Here is a 20208-nt window from a genome sequence, read left to right on the forward strand (position 1 = left end):
GCTAATGAGTCAGCCTGGCATGGTTTGATAGAAGTTGGTGGAGACACGATTCTTCCCAGTCAGAGATAAGGGATGTTTATTACTCATAGCAGCAGGAGTAGCCAGTGTCAGCATTCTTGCTCCAGTTCCCTGAACCCTGTTTCCCAGAGGGGGAGTGCAAAGCGGAGGCCAGAGGACACCTGCACATGCAATGGTTTACGTTATAGGAGAGGAACCCTGAGCTTCAGGGACCCGTATCTTTCCCAGGGGGCACTGAGCATGCCTGCCCTTCGCTCTAGTGGGAGATATCTCTCTGTCTTCCATGGCTGTTCACTGGAGAAACATCCTTGAAGAGGGCCGGGTGAGGTGGCTCATGCCTGTAATCCTAGTCCTCTGGGAGGCTGAAGCAGGCAGATCATTTGAGGTCAGGAGTTCAACACCAGCCTGGCCAACATGAAACCCGGTCTCTACTAAAAATACCAAAAAAAAAAAAAAAAAAAAAAAAAAATTGGCATGGTGGTGGGTGCCTGTAATCCCAGCTACTTGGGAGGCTGAGGCAGGAGAATTGCTTGAACCCAGGAGGCGGAGGTTGCAGTGAGCCAAGGTCACGTCACTGCACTCCAGCCTGTGCAATAGAGCCAGACTCCGTCTCAAAAAAAGAAACATCCTTGAAGAAATAGCTCAGAACAGAGAGCACTGTCAGTACCCAGCCCAAAATATGTGCCGAAGTATTTAAGAGACCCATGGAGAATTCTGTCTTGCCAGTGGCTTCTTCTGTTTCTCCAGCTCTCCATGTCCTTGGGAATTGTCTGCAGTGGGTGTGAGAGAGAAAAAAGAATCCTCAAGAACCATAGCCAGGCGTGGTCAGCTTCTTCCATAAACTTTTTCAGGAGGTCTTTTGTAAGCTTTCTGTAGACCCTTAGTGATCCTCATTCAAGAGTCAAATGTTAGAAAACAATCAGCTAATTATGAAAATGGCTGGCAGTGATTAAGCCCTCAGTGTGCACAGCTGCAGTGTGTGGGAAGCAGTGAACCCTGTGATCTCACTAGAGCTCTGTGAGATTACCATGGGCAGGGCCATTACCCCATTTCTTACAGATGAAAAAACTCTGCTTAAGAGCAGTAAGCCAGAAGAGGCAGAGATGACCATCAAGTATAGGTTGTCAGTCCAAAGCCCTGCACTCCAAATAAGATAACTATCTTTTTACATTTGTGTGTGTGTGTGTGTGTGTGTGTGTGTGTGAAGGAGGTGGTTCTTAATTGAGAAGGTTTTAGGGGGAAAGAGTGCTTTGGAGATTTTATTTTTTTTTATTGAGATGGAGTCTCACTCTGTCACCAGGAAGGAGTGCAGTGGTGTGGTCTGTCACCTCCACCTCCCAGGTTCAAGTGATTCTCCTGCCTTAGCCTCCCGAGTAGCTGGGATTACAGGCATGCACCACCACGCCCAGCTAATTTTTGTATTTTTAGTAGAGACAGGGTTTAGCAGAGACAGGGTTTCGTCATTTGGCCAAGATGGTGTCCATCTCTTGACCTCATGATCCACCCTCCTCGGCCTTCTAAAGTGATGGGATTACAGGTATGAGTCACCACGCCTGGCCTGGAGATTTTTTTTTTTTTTTTTTTTTCACCAAATAAAGTTAGTGGAATACTTGCAAGTCGGCAAGATCAGGAATACTTTTGTTGCTAGCAGACACCTTCCAAAGTCACCACCAGGCAGTCTGCCCACCAATCTTACAGTGTTTTCAAGATAGTTGGTATCCATGTTTTCTGGACTCAGAAATGACAGGTCAAGGAGGCTGTGAACCTGGCCAAGACTACTGACTGGTTAAGTGAGGAGCCTAGAAACCAGCCCGAGACCATGTGGTCATGAAATGTGTGTTCTATGCAGTCCCCTGGGGAATGTTTGTAACGTAAGTGCCCTAAAATATTTCAGCTTCATCTGAAACAGAAAAGAAAACTTTAACAATAGCTTCTCTGTAGCTCATTTAGTATCTGTTTCTTGGAAAAGAGATAAGCCCATATGTACATGATTTAAGCGCTATGCTGACTGAACTTCAGCTGCTGCAGAGACCCTTATCTCGCTTTGCAATGCTTCAAGTGTCAGAGAGCTTCACACGCTTAGGTCATTCATAGTCTGCCAGCAAGCCCCTTCAGCTTCCCTTTTTGCCCATTTTTAAAAATTCTAAAATAATTAATGAGTCAGTTTCTTCACTACTGGCTCCCATGTAGCACTTTCTAACTATTCTTTTTCCAGAGAGAGAAATGACTCACTAAAAATCATCATCATCATCATCATCATCTCAAAAGCAGCTTTTTCAAAACAAATATGTAATGTTGCTCTTGTCCCAACCCTAGACAAAAAAAAAAAAAAAAAAATTAACCCTTAAATGCGCATCTGTAGTTAGAGACAGATCTGGAAACACACAAGACACATAGTATCTTTCCCCCACCAGGTTAGGTTGCCTTGGCAACCATTCCACTGGTGTCTTCCAACAGATCTTTGAAGCTTGGTTATGGTGTGTACATTAATTTCGCTGACATGCTTCATACTGTTCATTAACTTAGCAGTTCACAGATTGTTCCAGATTCTCATAAGAGGACTTTGTGCCTTCATGAAAAATTTAAAACACCAACAGAACTGGCCCGGTGCAGTGGCTCATGCCTGTAATCCCAGCACTTTGGGAGGCTGAAGCAGGCAGATCACCTGAGGTCAGGAGTTCAAGACCACCCTGGCCAACATGGCGAAACCCCGTCTATACTAAAAGTACAAAAATTAACCGGGTGTAGTGGTAAATGCCTGTAATCCCAGCTACTTGGGAGGCTGAGGCAGGAGCATCACTTGAACCTGGGAGGTGGAGGTTACAGTGAGCCAAGATCGTGCCATTGCACTCCAGCCTGGGTGACAGAGCAAGACTCTGTCCCAAAACAAACCAACCAATAAAGTACCAACAAAACAGAAGCATGTTGGGGTGGGTTGGATTTCTTTAGAAATACTTGTGGGGCCTCTGATCGCCACAGTGTTGCATCACCATCGTTTTCTTGTTCAGCAGAGCAGGGTATTGTACGAAGCTCAGGAAAAACATTTACCGTATTTACATTTCCATGTTATAATCACTAGATATTTACCGTATCTGAGAAAAGTGAGGATATTCGCTTTATGGATATGCATTTGTTTTTATGGAAAAGTTCTTGAAAGTTGGAACCACACCTTTTGCTTTTGTTTTTTTGGAGACATATGTAGCATCGTTTTGGTGCTTCAATTCTTATTTCTTTTGAACAGTTATATTTTTTTTATTTTAAATTGATTTAAATATTTTAAAGAAGCTTCTCCAGATGAGTACAGTAATTCTATTTTCATATAGTCCTTTAAAGCTAAGTAAAGCTGTATAGTCTGAGTATTTCTGATACCACATCAAGAAGATTGGTTAATTCATGGCCAGGCACAGTGGCTCACGCCTGTAACCCCAACACTCTGGGAGGCCAAGGCGGGCAGATCACCTTAGGTCAGGAATTCAAGACTAGCCTGGCTAACATGGTGAAACCCCATCTCTACTAAAAATGCAAAATTAGCTGGGCATGGTGGCGGATGCCTGTAATCCCAGCTTCTCAGAGGCTGAGACGGGAGAATCGCATGAACCTGGGAGGCAGAGGTTGCAGGTTGCAGAGAGCCAAGATTGTGCCAGTGCACTCTAGCCTGGGTGACAAGAGTGAAATTCCATTCCATCTCAAAAAAGAAAAAAAAAAAAAAAAAAGAATGGGATTATGTCAGTTTCGTTTGCTATTGGATATATATCTCATGAGATAACTTTTTTAGATGAGATTGTAGGAACATTCTGTCATTAATTTGGCTTGTGAACACTTGGTTCTATGTGTAAGTTGTACAGTTAGAGCAGGTAAGTCCAGCAGTAGTTTTCAGCTTTTCCTGGGATATTTACCTAAATAACCCCTTGATTGGTTGCAGGAACATAGCTATTTTATTGTTGGTCTTCTTGCATTGTATACATATGGAACCAGCCCTAGAAGACCTCATTTTATACCAGATCCAGTAATAGAGAATGAACTTCTGCTGTTTAACTTATTAGGGTCACAGGATTCTTAGCCACAAAGCTGTAGGAGATTGTTGGTATTTGAGAATGACATTTTCAATTTTCGTTACAGAGTGTTTAAAATGAGGACAAGACGTCCCGTCACTTGAAAAAAGTAGAAAATGAGCGTATGTCTATATGTATATAACATGATCTCTGTAATTGCTGTGCTTCTGTGAATGTTTGTTACTGTATGTTTCAACAATCTTGGCAACATGGTGCTGTTGGTTGTTAAGTATTATTAATGGGATGATCATTAATTTGATCCTCATACAGATTTCTTAGGGGATGGGGTAGAAATCCACTGATTGTTTGCCCTGAGATATCCTGGTAGCGCTGCCAAGACAAAAGTTTATGCATTAGAGGGCTAGAGAGATGCAGGGATTGGGGCGAGAAAGAGTATGTTATGTGCAAGTTCTATGAAGACTGTGATGGTGACCGGGCATGGTGGCTCATGCCTATAATCCCAGCATTTGGGGAGGCCGAGGCGAGTGGATCGCTTGAGGTCAGGAGTTTGAGAGCAGCCTGGGCAACATGGCAAAACCATGTCTCTACTAAAAATAAAAAAATTAACTGGGCATGGTGGTGGGTGCCTGTAATCCCAGCTACTGGGGAAGCTGAGGTAGGGAGAATTGCTTGAACATGGGAGGTGGAGGTTGCAGTGAGCCAAGATCCTGTCTCTGTATTCCAGCTGGAAGGAAGAAAGGCAGGGAGGCAGGCAGGCTCAAAGAAGGAAGGAAGGAAGGAAGGAAGGAAGGAAGGAAGGAAGGCAGGAAGGAAGGAAGCTCTAAACAGATGCCCTTTAGAGGATAGGCTGCTGGTAGGACCCACCCGTGTAAATAGCGCTCTGCTGTGGTCTCTTCTCCTCCTATTTGAAACTGAAGCTGTAGCTGTCGAGGCTACCATGTGGTTGCCTTTTCACTTTCCATGAGGTGTAGCATTAAGTGTCAGTTGCCCGAGATGGTAGAACACAGAAAGGCACACAGTGGTACTCTTAAGTTCCAGCACACTTACCTCTTCCAGGTATCTCCTATGAGGCTGTTCTAATGATGTCTAGAGACTGTAATCTTCCACTGAAATTTAAGGAACATGTTTCAAAAAATGAAGCCCACATAGGTGGGAATTCTGTGTCAGACATTGGGGCCGCAGATCCATATCCATAAAGAGGTTCAGGGTACCTCTTGGTGCAATCAAGAGTGAAAGTGCCCAAGTGGAGAGGGGACCCGGAGAGCCAGGGGGGTTTCTAGTGCCCGGCGGATTCACCTCTCTGCAGTGTGTGTGCATGGTCCTTTTCTTCTGGGTGACAGAAGTCTTGGTCCTTGCAGAAGAACATCTAACTGAATGTCGTTTTCAGAATTAAACACACACCAGGATTGCCAAATGCTTTAGTGCAGCTAGAGATAAGGGAGTCCGGGGATGTACCAGATGTAACAAGTTTTATTGAGATATATATTAATATAGTATATGCTATATTATATTATGAGATATATATTAAGTAATATGTTATATGTTACATAACATATAGATTATACTGGTCTTTAAAAATATCTACTGTAAATATAATTTACTTGGAGGACATTATTGGCTAAATTTCAGGTAGAAAATAAAATAGAGGCTGGGAGCAGTGGCTCATGCTTCTAGTCCCAGTGCTTTGAGAGGCTGAGGTGGGCAGATCACAAGGTCAGGAGTTCGAGACCAGCCTGGCCAATATGGTGAAACCCCGTCTCTATTGAAACTACCAAAAATGAGCTGGACGTAGTGGTGCGTGCCTGTAGTCCCAGCTACTTAGGAGGCTGAAGCAGAATTACTTGAACCCAGGAGGCAGAGTTTACAGTGAGCCGAGCTCACACCTCAGCACTCCAGCCTGGGTGACAGAGCGAGACTCCGTCTCAAAAAAATAATAATAAAAATAAAATAAAATAAAACAATACATGGCACATGTGCACTATGAGAGTCTGGAAAAAATTACACAGAAACTCTAGCCTAACAGAGTACATCCTCATTTCACCAGATGACAAAGTAAAACCTCTTATGTTTATAAAAGAAATGTAAATAAAAAGCTGCTCCTTCACACATTAGGTATCCTGGAACATGCTTTATAAAGACATGGAGATTCAGTGTACATGCTGATATTGTAAAATTCTAGGACCAAGTAATGCTGGGCAAAACCTCGTAGAGCAAAGGTCAGGTCACTTTTTTTTTTTTTTTTTTTGGAGACGGAGTTTCGCTCTTGCTACCCAGGCTGGAGTGCAATGGCGCAATTTCGGCTCGGCGCAATCTCGGCCTCCTGGGTTCAGGCAATTCTGCCTCAGCCTCCTGAGTAGCTAGGATTACAGGCACGCGCCACCATGCCCAGCTAATTTTTTTTTTTTTTTTTTTTTTTTTTTTTTTTTTGTATTTTTAGTAGAGACGGGGTTTCACCATGTTGACCAGGATGGTCTGGATCTCTTGACCTCGTGATCCACCCGCCTCGGCCTCCCAAAGCGCTGGGATTACAGGCTTGAGCCACCACTCAAGCGGTGTGACCTGGCCAGGTCACATTTTAAAAATAACCTCTTATTTGGGGAATGTTTTTAAGTGATCAAGCAATTTTCTCGTGTTTTATTTAAGAATTGAAACGCCATTGTAACTCCCCTAAATTGGGGTTAAATGTAGTTGATCACGGTGCTAAGGAGAGTGACTCTTTTTCAGCTGGCCTCCTTGGTTCAGACAGCCGCAGGAGCCCCGGGCGACTTGGGGTGAGAGCCTTTGCATGGCCTGCCCGGAGGGAATGGGCTGTTCTTCTCCCGAGTCCCAGTGGCCAACCCATAAAATGCTGGGTTCCCCAGGACTAGGGTGGGTTGCTGTGGAAACCAGCAGCTCTAAAAACCAAAAGGAAAGAAGAAATGAAAATCCCAGAACAAAGGCCAATTTGAGGAAATAGAAAAGGGAATGAAAAGCAGTTGAAGGAAGCCAAAAACTTCACGGAAACAAACCAACCAAACAAACTTTTAAAAATGGAGCCCACAAACTTCACTTTCCCTTTTAAGACCGAGCCAGAGTTTGTTAGCATAGATGTGAGAAATGGGAAGGGCAGAATGTGCAGAAAGCAGGTGAAAGTCGTACTCCCAGCTCTGGTCCCAGCGAAAACTACAAAAGACTTTATGTTCTGGAATAGTCCACATTTTGGAGTCTGGAAGTGAAGTTATAAATGCATCCTATTGTTTACAGAAAAATAACGGAGGTATACACTATTATTTGACGAAGTGGGGATTAAAAACAAGGCATGCAGCCGCGCGCGGTGACTCACGCCTGTAATCCTAACACTTTGGGAGACCGCGGCAGGAGGATCACCTGAGGTCGGGAGTTCGAGACCAACCTGACCAACATGGAGAAACCCCGTGTCTACTAAAAATACAAAATTAGCGGGGCGCAGTGGTGCATGCCTGTAATCCCAGCTAGTCGGGAGGCTGAAGCAGGAGAATTGTTTGAACCTGGGAGGCAGAGGTTTTGGTGAGCCGAGATCGCGCCAATGCACTCCAGCCTGGGCAACAAGAGCGAAACTCCACCTGGAGCGGGGGCGAGGAACAAAGCATGCTTTCATGTGGTCTCCAGTGTGTGCCCGCAGTTTTGTCAAATACTGGCTGGGGAATGCGTCCATGTGCCTGTAAATTACGCACCCTAATTCCTTCCTCTTGTTTGCTCTTAACTCACTATTTAGAGGCGCCTCCTCCCAAGACAGCAATTTGAAACAGGCTTGTTGCATTTAGTTCTAAATCTGTGGCAGTAAGAAAGGAAATGACTAAAAGATAATGCTGGACTAAAAGATGATGTTTAGTTTTCTACCCACAAAGCAGATGCTCTTTGTACTACTTAAAATGGACCAGTTTGTGCCCACAGAGCCACACTCTTCATGTTTGCCAAGAGCCGAGGAGCTCTGAATCCTGGTAGGGGAAGAATTCCTGAGCCCTCATTTCTTCCTTCTCGGCTCTGCAACTGGCTGATAAAAATTGGAGAATGCGCTAGAGGCGATGACTGAATTCCTGATGGTGAAATAAATTCATGGATGAGAGTGTGTAGCAAGAAGAGGTGTGAGCACACACTCGCCAGGCCCACCTTGGGCAGGCAGGCAGAAGGAGCTACTGAGAAGGAAGGTGCAGGCTAGAAGGAGAGCCATGGGGTGCAGTTTCAAAGAGATGGTCTCCAGCTAGATAGAAGCATCCCGGAATAGCATAGAACCCAAGCAGGGCAAGCAGCACAGCCTATCTAGCTGGTTTAATGAGAAAAGACATTTATTACAGGTTTTGGGTAGCTCACAGAACTTTTGGGAAGACAAGGCTCCCAGCCAGAACAGTGTCTCATGTGGTGTGACTCTTCCGGGAGCACCCCTGCTGTCCCCAACCAGATGCCTCCTCTGAGGCCCCTTTGGTCAGAAAAAGCCCGGCTTCTTTATGCTTCTGGCTTCCACATCAAATTCTGCCAACCAGAATGAGCAGAGCCATAGCCCATTCTTCCTCCTTCTTAGCTACAGGAGAGGCTGGGAAAATGAGCATCTGGAATTCCTCAAAAGGAGGAAGTCTATTTCAGAAGATGCCGCAAAGACTCATCTGCCCATGGTACCCACCCTTCCAGCACCTTCCAAGAAGCATTCCCCACTGACCTCCGTAAACCACAATCGGGGCCAGTTTGCACGCAGTGGGTACCCAGATGGTCACGGCCGTTTCATAGCATCGGTGTTACACCGTACCCTGCCTTAAATCTTTCCTTGATTGGGGGAATCATTCATTCACCGCTGTGAATGCATTCAGATCTGGTTTGTGTGTTTGATTCTGTTTTTGCATGGAAACTCCAGATCACATTAACCTCATCTTTGCTATATATATATATAAATATATATATATATATATATATATTTTAATTTATTTTTTTACAAATTTCTAGCCAGTTTCATTTCTTTTGCTTTCTGGCACTTGGGTTGGTCTTTACACCCCACATAACTGTAAACTGCTTAAATCAGGAGCCGTGTCTTTTTCTCTTCTTTTTAAATCTCCCTGCAGTACCTTGTATCATGCTAAGCATACAGTGGACTGGTCAATAATTATTTTCTGATTAATTACAGTTAGTTACCTGGATTAATACTTTTCAAATGGATTTTTATAGTATCTATAAAGTAGTTAAGAAATAAATGGAACAACAATAATACTTTTCAAATGGATTTTTATAGTATCTATTTTTAAAGTAGTTAAGAAATAAATGGAACAACAATAAAACACCAGGAATACTAAGTCCTGGATCAGAAGACACCCAGAAATGCCTGTTCGTTTTAGAGATTAATTCAGCATCTGCATTAGGTACCTTTTGTGTGCCAGACACTATTCTATATCCTTTGGATGCATGAATGAAGAAGAAAAAGAAACACAAAATCACTCGAAGTTTCCATCTGGTAGAGTTCAATGCTCAGTAAACATGTAAATTATAAGCATGTTATAATCGATCGATGTCATTCATGAAAAGCGAAAGCAGAGCAGGAGAATATCGGAAGTTTGGGGTGGGGTTGGGATTGACATTTTAGACAGAATAGGAAGAATTATTTTTAAAATATTTTTAGAAAATCAAAAACATTGAATCTGTGCTGAGTATTAGATGATATAAGGAGATTGTTACTTTAGTTAGGCATGATCATTGTGTTTTGGTGGTAATTTAAAAAAATCCTTATCTGTTTTAAGTGGGATATTTATGGTGGTTGGGTGTAGTGGCTCACCCTATAATCCCAGCATGTTGGGAGGATGAGGCAGATTGCTTGAGTCCAGGAGTTCAAGACCAGCCTAGACAATGTTACAAAACCTGCCTCTCTACTAAAAGCACAAAAAATTAGCCTGGCGTGGTGGCGTGTTCCTGTAATCCCACCTACTTGGAAGGCTGAGGTGGGAGAATCACTGGAGCCCGGGTAGTGGAGGCTGCAGTGAGCCAAGATCATACCACTGCACTCTAGCCTGGGCAACAGAGCCGGACCCTGCCTCAAAAAAGAAAAAAAAAATTACAGGGAAATGATAGAACTTAATATGATGTAAAGTATGTACTTCAAAATGATCCAGCAAAAAAGTGGGAATGGAGGGAGTGATCAATGAAAGAGAGATGGTGGAAAGATGACACTATTTGAAACTTAGCACTGCAGCTTTGGGAGGAGGCTCCTTGTACTGTTCTTTCTACTTCTGTGTTTCTGTGGTCTGAATGTTTGTTTTCCCCTCAAGTTCGCATATTGAAATCTTAGCTCCCAAGGTGAAGGTATGAGGAATGGGGCCTTTTGGGAGGTGATTAGGTCATGGGGGTGGACCGCTCAAGCATGGGATTCGTGTGCTTAAGTGATCCCAGAAGGCCCCCTCATCCCTTCCGCCACGTGAGGAAGCAGGGAGAAGGCACCATCTATAAGCCGGAGGTGAGCCTTCACCAGATACCGAATCCGCCCTCATCTTGGACTGACCAGCTACCTGGGCTTGAGAAATAAATTTCTGTTGTTTATCTATCCGCTTCCCAGTTTATGGGATTTTGTTATAGCAGGCTAAACAGACTGAAATACATGTGTTCTAGAATTTCTGTGTTCAAAATTTTTAAAAAAGAGTCATCAGTGGTAGGAAGCCTCATGGAAGAGGTGGTACTGAAGCCAAGACAGGGAGGTGTGGTCTGAGCTGCACGGATGGTCGTCTGGGGGAGACCGCCCCAGCCAGGGCACAGTCGGTACAGAGCATGTTCACCATACCTGGCCTCCCTGCAAGTCCCTTGGGGGTAACACCCCCCATGGGCACCAAGGAGGGAGAACTGTGCAGCCCCCAGGCTCAAATAGTGCCTGAAGTATAACTCACTGCTTACTTACATCTAGCTTATATATATAATCACACTTAGTCACATACAATCTTTCTATATAATCATATAATAACTTACTGCTTACTATATCTAGCTTATATATATAATCATACTTAGTTCCATGTAATCTTTCTATATAATCGTATAATGGATGTAGTCGGAGCTATACTGACACATTTAGTGCTGATTTATGTAATTCTTCCATATAACCACATAGTAGTTTGTAGCAGGAATGCCTGGAGCAGTCACAGAACAGAAGCAGTACGTGGGAAAACGGCCAGAGCAGGACAAGAACCAAAGACCCAGGCGGTGGCGTCCCTGCCTGAAAAGACATATACTGTATGGCAGGCTTGGAGCAAGAGCCTCTCCTCCTGATAAAGGAGTTGTAGTACCTTGCATCCAGTTCCTGTGGAAAGTGGGCCTCAGGCCTGAGATCCTGGAAATAACCGAGGGAGAAGCCGCCCTCTGGTATGACCAGTCACGGCGGCTGTACACCTGTCAGTCTCTTCTCGCTTCTGTGCTAGCGCAAATCATCCTCCCATAAATATCTTAAGAGAAGAGCACAAGTTTGTCAGCTCCCACTGCATTAAGCTTACAGTATCTTCCTGTTAGAAATCCTTTGAAGTCTCCAGCCCGCAGATAAGAAGTGTTGCACATGATACCTGTTGCACACAGCCCACCTCCTTGCCTCAGAGACCTAATGAGGGTGGACCCCTTTTCTGTACATGACCCTCTACTACTGCACACGGCACAGCCAACCTCTCTGCCCAGGTGACATAATGGGGTGGCCCCCTCGCTTTTGACTCATGTGATTATGTATACCCTGTCAGTAAGCCTAAAGGTGATGACCTCACTCACAACTCTTCCCCCTGCTTGTACCTAATAAATACAGATGCTTCTGGGCGTTTGGGGCCACACCTGTCCCTGCTCATAGGTGATATGGCCCTCGAGTCCAGATGCTCTTCGCCAGTTCTTCAGTGTCCTGTCTCTTTACTTCTGGATCCTGCACCCCAGCACAGTGTAAGGGACACCCCATGACCCTGTGGGGCCTACAGCCCTGCGTCCCTGAATGGGGCAAGTATAGCAGGTGAGGGCTGGGAGGTGATATAGCTGGGGAGGAGGGGTGGGAAGTGATCACAAAGGGCCTTTTCAGCCTCTGGAGGACTTGAGTGAAGGTCTGATCCACTCGGGCTGCTGAGACACTACTTCAGAATCACGCTCAGATAGATTTTCCTTGGGAGTTTATTGATGCATTTGGATACCGTGGATTTCGAAGATCAGAATTGTCCAAAGGAACTTTCTGCAGTGATAGAAATGTCCAGTCTGGGCCAGACGGGGTGGCTCACACCTGTAATCCCAGCACTTTGGGAGGCTGAGGTGGGTGGATCACAAGGTCAGGAGTTTGAGAGTATTCTGACCAACATAGTGAAACCCCGTCTCTACTAAAAAAAAATATATATATATAGATATAGATATATATACATACACAAAAATCAGCCGGGTATGGTGGCATGCACCTGTAATCCCAGCTACTCAGGAGGCTGAGGCAGGAGAATGGCTTGAACCTGGGAGGTGGAGGTTGCAGTGAGCCAAGATCGTGCCATTGTACTACAGCCTGGGCAACAGAGTGAGATCCCATCTCAAAAAAAAAAGAAAGAAAGAAAGAAATGTCCAGTCTGCACTCTCCCATGCAGAAGCTGCTAGCCAGTCATGGTTATTGAGCACTTACAATGAGCCTAGTATTACCAAGGAGCTTGATTTTTAAATTAATTTAATTTTAATTAATGTAAACAAGTGTATATGCTCACAGGTGACTGGTGACCCCTGTGCAGAGAGTGTGGTGTTAGGAGGTGGTTAGTTTCACCCAGCATTCCTTTTGCAAACTTTTATTGACTGCCTGCTGGCTCTAGGTACCAACTAGGCCTTAAGGTTATAAACTGAATTTTTAAAAAATGAGCCTCTACTCTTGAGGGACACGTGGGCCACACCAGACACTCTAAAATGGTGTGACCAGTTTAGATACCATGGCTTACACCTATAATCCCATCACTTTGGGAGGTTGAGGCAGGAGGATCGTTTGAGCCAGAAGTCTGAGGCCAGCCTGGGCCACATGGCAAAACCCCATCTCTACAAAAATACAAAAATTAGCTTGATGTGATGGTGCATGCCTGTGGTCCCAGCTACATGGGATGCTGAGGTAGGAGGATCACTTGAGCCTGGAAGGTCAAGGCTGCAGTGAGCTATGACTCAACACAAAACAAAACAGTGGTCCATGGGTGGCCCAGATTCCTAATCTTGAGGCACAAGGGGCCCTGCACCAAGCTCTCTCCATGCGGGTTTTAATTCAGTGGAAAACAACCCAGTCGTTCTCATCTCAGGATGCGCCTTTGTGTGGTTGGTCCCTGTGTCTCCTCCCAGCCTAAGCTTAAATGACATCTCAAGAAGGCCATCCCTGACCCACACAGTTGAAAGTAGAATCCTTGTTCTGCCTTGTGTCACCCAGGTTTCCTTGGGGCACGTCTCCCAGTTCAAAATGACACTTCAGTATATATTTAATCTCTACAACTAAAGCTCCTGAAGGTCAGGGGTCTGGTCTGCGTCATACACCCCCACAGTTGGTGGAGGTGAAACAGACGGAAATGGACGAGAAACAGAGTCCATGTGTCTGGAGAGCCTCCAGGGCAGGTAGGGTTGCTGAGTCCAGCTGGAGCACTTTCTTCAATCCACCTTACTAAGGTCTTTTAAAGGAAAAAGTGGAATTAGCAACATGGAAGGGAAGTGTAGAAAAGCATTGCCTTCAAAGGGGAGGAGCTGCAGCAGAAAGAACGGGAAGGAGGAGCCGAGGGCAGGGCGTGGGGTCAGATGGGTCGGCTGTTGCAGGACAGGAGGCGTCTGGGTTGGATCCTGTCCCTTGAGTGTGGCGGCCTTGTTTGTATTGTTTGTTTGAGTTGAAGTCTCACTCCGTCATCCAGGCTGGAGTGCAATGGCATGGTCTCGCCTCACTGCAACCTCCGTCTCCCAGGTTCAAGCGATTCTCCTGCCTCATCCTACCAAGTAGCTGGGTCTACAGGCATGTGCCACCATACCTGGCTAATTTTTGTATTTTTAGCAGAGACTGGGTTTCCCTGTGTTGACCAGTTTGGTCTCGAACTCCTGACCTCGTGATCCGCCTGCCTCAGCCTCCCAAAGTGCTGGGATTACAGGCATGAGCCACCGGACCTTTTTCACTAAAAGCCCAAAAGTACAGAGTTCAGGCTTTTCAGGCCTTATGCTCTCCATGGCAGCCTCTGAAGTCTGCTCTTATAATGTAAAACCAGCCCATTGACCAGATGCAAATGATGGGGCTTGGCTGTGTTCCAATACAATTTCATTTCTAGACACTGAAATTTAAATTTCAGGTAACTTTCATGGACTATATATATACAAAAGCAGGCAGCAGGCCACATTTGGCCTGAGGACCGGGCTGAAGTTGCCACCCCTTCTGCTACAGGTAACAGTGGGGGTGCATCAGAGGGTTTGAGGGAGACAGAGAGAGGTCAGCTGAGTGTATTGGATAGCTCCGTCTGGCCTCAGTGGGATCTCAGGGCTCAGGTCTGAAGAGGGTGACCGTTTTCGTAAAGAGGCTGGGCAGTAATGTGGGTGATGGATGGAGAAGGTCTGGAAGTAGGACTGTGTTTCCAAAGTTGCAAAAGAAAGGCCTGCTTTGAAATGCAGAGTTTGCAGTCAAAATGAGTAGGCTTTGGTGACGAATATGCAGGGTAAGGAGTCAGAGGATGATGTCCCAGTCTGCGTTCAGTGCAGGCGTCAGGGGACCAGCTCAGCAGGGTCCTCAGCACTCACTAAGCAGCAAAGAACTACAGTGTGTCTTAGGGCGTATTTAGGTCTGGGGCCATTGATGGGGTCTTCCTATAAACGAGAGTCATGTCGTAACTAATGCCTCCCATAGTCAGATGACGGCTGCCCTGGTTGTCATTGAGTTAGGGATAGTTTTGTTTGCTGTTGAATGGAGAGTCTCATTCTCAGTGTTACTCTGTAACAGTGATGCCCCTGTAGGCTGTAAGAATTACCACATCATACTGGCATTTTGACCTCTCTTACCATACCCAGCGAAGAACTAAACAATCTCTTTCAGAGTGTATAATTGTAGAACTTAAACTATGCTTCCCATATTAGAAGAAATTCAAGTGGTAGAATCTAGGGCGTTGATTAAATCTCCCACTTTCTCTGTTTATTCATAAATCTTTTTTTTCCCTCAAATCTCAGCAGTTTCTGCCTTCTTAGCAAACAGTGAAGACCTTGTAATCCCAATTATTAGTAAATGTTGCATTTTCATAAAATTGCATAAATCATTAGTGCAGGGTTTTTGCTATTTGGTTATTAATGCACGGTGAGTTAATTTATGTTATGATTTAGTATACTATTTGGGTAAAGACTATACATTGGGTTCAGTGTATACTGCTCAGGTGATGGGTGCACCAGAATCTCACAAATCACCATTAAAGGACTTACTCATGTAACCAAATATCACCTGTTCTTCTATGGGAAAAAGACCTATGGGGAAAAAAAAACCCTGCCATTTTATCCAGCAGTCCCACTACTGGTGTCTACCCAGAGGAAAAGAAGTTGTTAGGTGAAAAAAGTGCTTGCACACCCATGTTTATAGCAGCACAGTTTGCAATTGCAGAAAGTATGGAGCCAGCCCAAATGCCCGTCAGTCAATGAGTGAATAACGAAAATGTGGTATATAAATACTATGGAATACTAAGCAGCCATAAAGGGAATGAAATAATTACATTTGCAGCAACCTGGGTGGAACTGGGAACCATTATTCTAAGTGAAGCAACTCAAGAATGTTTTGAAAAGCAGTCATCGTATGTTCTCACTTGTGAGTGGGAGCTGAGCTGTGAGGATGCAAAGGCATCTTTGGGGGCTCAGGGAAAAGGGTGGGAGGGGCATGAGGGATCAAAGACTACCCATTGGGTTCAGCGTACACTGCTCGGGTGATGGGTACACCAAAATCTCACAGATCACCACCGAAGAACTTACTCATGTAAGCAAACACCACCTGCTCCCCAAAACACATGGAAATAAATAAAAATTTTTTAAAAAATAGTATACTACTTGGGGACACAGAGGACATGTCAAATGAGAAAATATGCGTGTGTGTCATGTACGTCCTGCAAGTCCACATTAAGGTAACACTGATGAGACTGGGGCGAGTTGACTAAATGCGTTTTATAATATCATCTCCTTGATTTTCATGAGGCTGATTTGTCCCTTTTTGGGTATTAGTTTTCTCCTATAGTATGAAGTAGCCAAGGTTTGTTTCTGTAGCATTTGTTTGTTCTTTCTAAAACATTTTAAAAGATTTATTTGGCACACACCTATAGCTCAAAGCTCTTCAAAGGCGGGAGGCTGCTTTAACTAGGGCTGGGATTCTCTAGCTCTTGTCTGTGGTTATGGACTGAAGAAATGTATTAAACCACCATGTGAAAAAATGGGTGAAGAATGATTGACAAACTGAAATTTGCAGTATTGAAAAAACTACTTTAGTATCATGAGACAGCTAGTTACCAACGTGGAGATTCTCAAACAAATGTGTCTCAATGTGTTTGCCCCAGGGTAGGATAGAACTCTAGATATAAAGGTATTAATAGGCCAGGTGCAGTGGCTCACACCTGTAATCCCAGCATTTTGGATGGCCGAGGCGGGTAGATCACCTGATATCAGGAGTTCCAAGAGCAGCCTGGCCAATGTGGTGAAACCCCGTCTCTACTAAAAGCACAAAAAATTAGCCGGGCCTGGTGGTGGGCACCTGTAATCCCAGCTTCTCAGGAGGCTGAGGCAGGAGAATTGCTTGAACCCGTGAGGCGGAGGTTAAGTGAGCCAAGATCACGCCATTGCATTCCAGTCTGGGTGACGAGAGTGAAACTCCATCTAGAAAAAAGCTATTAATACTCTCTGAGAGGTTGTCTTATCTGTCCCTTTTGTTTTATATGTTTTCTCCTTTCTTTTCTTTTCTTTTCTTTTCTTTTCTTTTTTTTTTTTGAGATGGTGTTTCACTCTTCTTGCCCAGGCTGGAGTGCAACGCCGCAATCTCGGCTCACCGCAAACTCCGCCTCCGGGGTTCAAGCGATTCTGCTGCCTCAGCCTCCCGAGTAGCGGGGATCACAGGCATGTGCCACCACTTTTGGCTAATTTTTGTATTTTTAGTAGAGATGGTTTCTCCATGTTTGTCAGGCTGGTCTCGAACTCCCGACCTCAAGTGATCCGCCTACCTTGGCCTCCCAAAGTGCTGGGATTACAAGCATGAGCCACCGTGCCTGGCTATATTTCTCGTTTTTAACTCTCCTTTCTGAACCCCAAACCTGGTATCCCTAAGCACATGTTGGAACGTTTGCAAGCATCATGATTGGATGACACAATTGCAGTAGCCTGTGTCGGTGCGTACTCTGCCAGATGTTACACTGTTTCTGCCTATATGTTGAACTATGTATGTTTATCGTTCCCAGTTTACAGTGGGGAAACTGAGACCTAGAGAAGATAAAACATCCATGGCCACATGGTTAGCACATGGTGGAGCTAAGATTCAAGCCTCCAGGGAGAATGGCAGAACTCCAGAGCATGTGCCGCTGGGCAGTACTAGCAAGGCTGACCCAACACTCCTTCCTCATCCTTGCTCTCAGGCTGCTCTCTACCCAGCCAGCCTGCAGCGGGCTCATAGACGGGCACTCCATTGAGCCCCACTCCAGAGGGTTCTATGAACACAAGCCTCTTTGGCCACCTCCTCATTCTCTGCTAGTCCTTGCCCCACCTTCCTATCCCAAGTCTTTCAGATCAAAGGCAGCTCAGAAAGCATGGCGCATGGTATCTGCAAGTGGTCAGGTGGACGTACACCTCCAGGCACCAGCTGCTCCCTTCCTCCCCAAACAAATGGTTAATGGGAGCAGGATGCATTTCTGAGTTACTCCCCATGTGGTTCTGGAATCAGCACCCTTGATGTGATTGTTCTGCTGGAGTCTGATCCACCACCATCGGAGTCCAGGGTTATTACAGAGTCCTCTTAATCGAATGCTTATCCTCCACCCTGCCTCTTCCTCAGCCCATTCTTCAAACGGAGCCACATGTTGCTATAACAAATTTGATTTCCACTCCCCTTTTGAAACCTTTGTGACTTCCCATTGCCTTTAGAATAAAGAATAATTCTTTATTGCTTCATCTGGCCTTACTTGCCTCTCCAGCTCCCACCCCTGTGCCCTTCTCCTTTCAGCTTTCAGAACCTACCACTGTTTCTCCAGGAAGCATGGCACCCTCCTGCCTCTGAGCCTTCACACATGCTGTTCCCCCTCAGCCCTGGTGTTTCCCGTTTACTCGCATGTCTTCTCCTTCACGGTAGCTGTGCAGTTACAATTCTAGGCACAGAGTAGAAGTCCAATAACTATCCCTTCCCTGCGTTATGTAAATTAGCCATTCTATTTTAATTTTTAACAATTTTTAACAGTCTGTTTCCCACATTCATGATCTGCTTTTGCCAATATTCCTAACTTGACTTCATCTGTTTTCGCAAACGTTTGCTTTCTTTTTTCCTTTTTCTGATCTTCTTTTGTTCTACTGTTTGGATCCTCCCTTTTAACAGTAGTTTTCACGTCTTTTCAGTCTCGTCTTTGTGATCACCAGTGCACATTGCGGGTGACTTCTGCCCACGTTTGCCAGGACCAGAGAAGGATACGGCTGCCAATGGCACAGCCCACTGTGTCCCTACTGTGGCAGCCCAAATGCCATTGAGAGAGTATTGCTGTCCGGGCACGGTGGGGCACACCTGTAACCTCAGCACTTTGGGAGGCTGAGGGAGGCAGATCGCTTGAGCCTCTGGAGTTTGAAACCAGCCTAGGCAACATGGCAAATCCCCGTCTCTGCAAAAATTAGCCCAGCTTGGTGGCACACACCCAGCTACTCAGGAGGATGAGGCGGGAGGATCAGTTGAGCCCAGGAGGTTGAGGCTGCAGTGATCCATGATCACACCCCTGTACTCCAGCCTGTGCAGCAGTGAGACCCTGTTTCAAAGCACACACACACACACACACACACACACACACACACACACACGTAGTATTGTGTTGGTTACCAAGTGCCTTAAAGTATAGCATTTTTCTCTTAATCATTTGTTAGTGTGAGCAGGAAGAAATAAAGAAGAAAGTGGTTTGGGACAGGCTGTGGTTTTAAAAATGGGAAATTGTGGCCGGGCGCGGTGGCTCAAGCCTGTAATCCCAGCACTTTGGGAGGCCGAGGCGGGTGGATCACGAGGTCGAGAGATCGAGACCATCCTGGTCAACATGGTGAAACCCCGTCTCTACTAAAAATACAAAAAAAAAAAAAAAACTAGCTGGGCGTGATGGCGCGTGCCTGTAATCCCAGCTACTCAGGAGGCTGAGGCAGGAGAATTGCCTGAACCCAGGAGGCGGAGGTTGCGGTGAGCCGAGATTGCGCCATTGCACTCCAGCCTGGGTAACAAGAGCGAAACTCCGTCTCAAAAAAAAAAAAAAAAATGGGAAATTGTGTGAAGTAAAAACGGACCTCTAAGAAGAAAATGTCCCTGGAAGAAACTGCGTATTTTGAGTGTCCACCTATACGTCCTTAGCGTAGCCTGCCTTCCTCCTCCCATCACAGTCCTAGCAGAGTGGCTGTGAACATTTTCCGCTGATGGCAGCTGTTCTTTGTGCTTTCTCTACTTCCAGAGGTGACGCTCAAGGTGCACGTCAGTGACGCCAGCACCCACCAGCCCATCGCAGACGCACTCATTGAAATCTTCATCAACCAGGCCTGCATCGCCTCTGGCACCTCGGGGACCGATGGTGTTGCCTTTATCAAGTTCCAGTATAGGCTAGGCAGTCAGTTGATCGTCACTGCCTCGAAGCACGCCTACGTGCCAAACTCCGCCCCGTGGAAGCCAATCCGGTTACCTGGTAAGGCCTTCTTCATCTTTCTTTAACACGGAGGGCATTGGCCAGGTGGGAGGATCGTGTAAGGCCAGGAGTCTGAAACCAGCCGGGTCAGCATAGTGAGACTGCATCTCTACAAAAAATTTTAAAATGAGCCAGTCATCATGGTGTGCACCTGTAATCCCGGCTACTCAGGAGGCTGAGCTGGGAGGATTGTTTGAGTCTGGGAGTTCAAGACTGCAGTGAGCCATGAACACACCACTGCACTCCAGCCTGGGCAACAGAACAAGACCTTGCTTCAAGAATAAAGTGAAATAAAATAAATAAAAACATACAGATTCCAGAACTCTGCCATTCAATATGGG

General features: G+C 45.5%; 1 protein-coding gene across 2 annotated transcripts in view; it reads left to right on the plus strand.

Annotated features, from left to right (window-relative positions):
- Positions 1-20208, plus strand: part of FAM171A1 (family with sequence similarity 171 member A1) — a 150598-nt gene that overhangs the window by 64815 nt on the left and 65575 nt on the right. For both annotated transcript variants that reach the window (XM_039478731.2, XM_074404989.1), the window contains exon 2: positions 19640-19867. In XM_039478731.2, coding sequence (XP_039334665.1) covers positions 19640-19867 — 228 coding nt within the window. The remainder of the gene's footprint in view (positions 1-19639; positions 19868-20208) is intronic.

This window comes from Saimiri boliviensis, chromosome 8 (genome assembly GCF_048565385.1).
Source record: "Saimiri boliviensis isolate mSaiBol1 chromosome 8, mSaiBol1.pri, whole genome shotgun sequence".
Lineage (NCBI taxonomy): Eukaryota > Metazoa > Chordata > Mammalia > Primates > Cebidae > Saimiri > Saimiri boliviensis.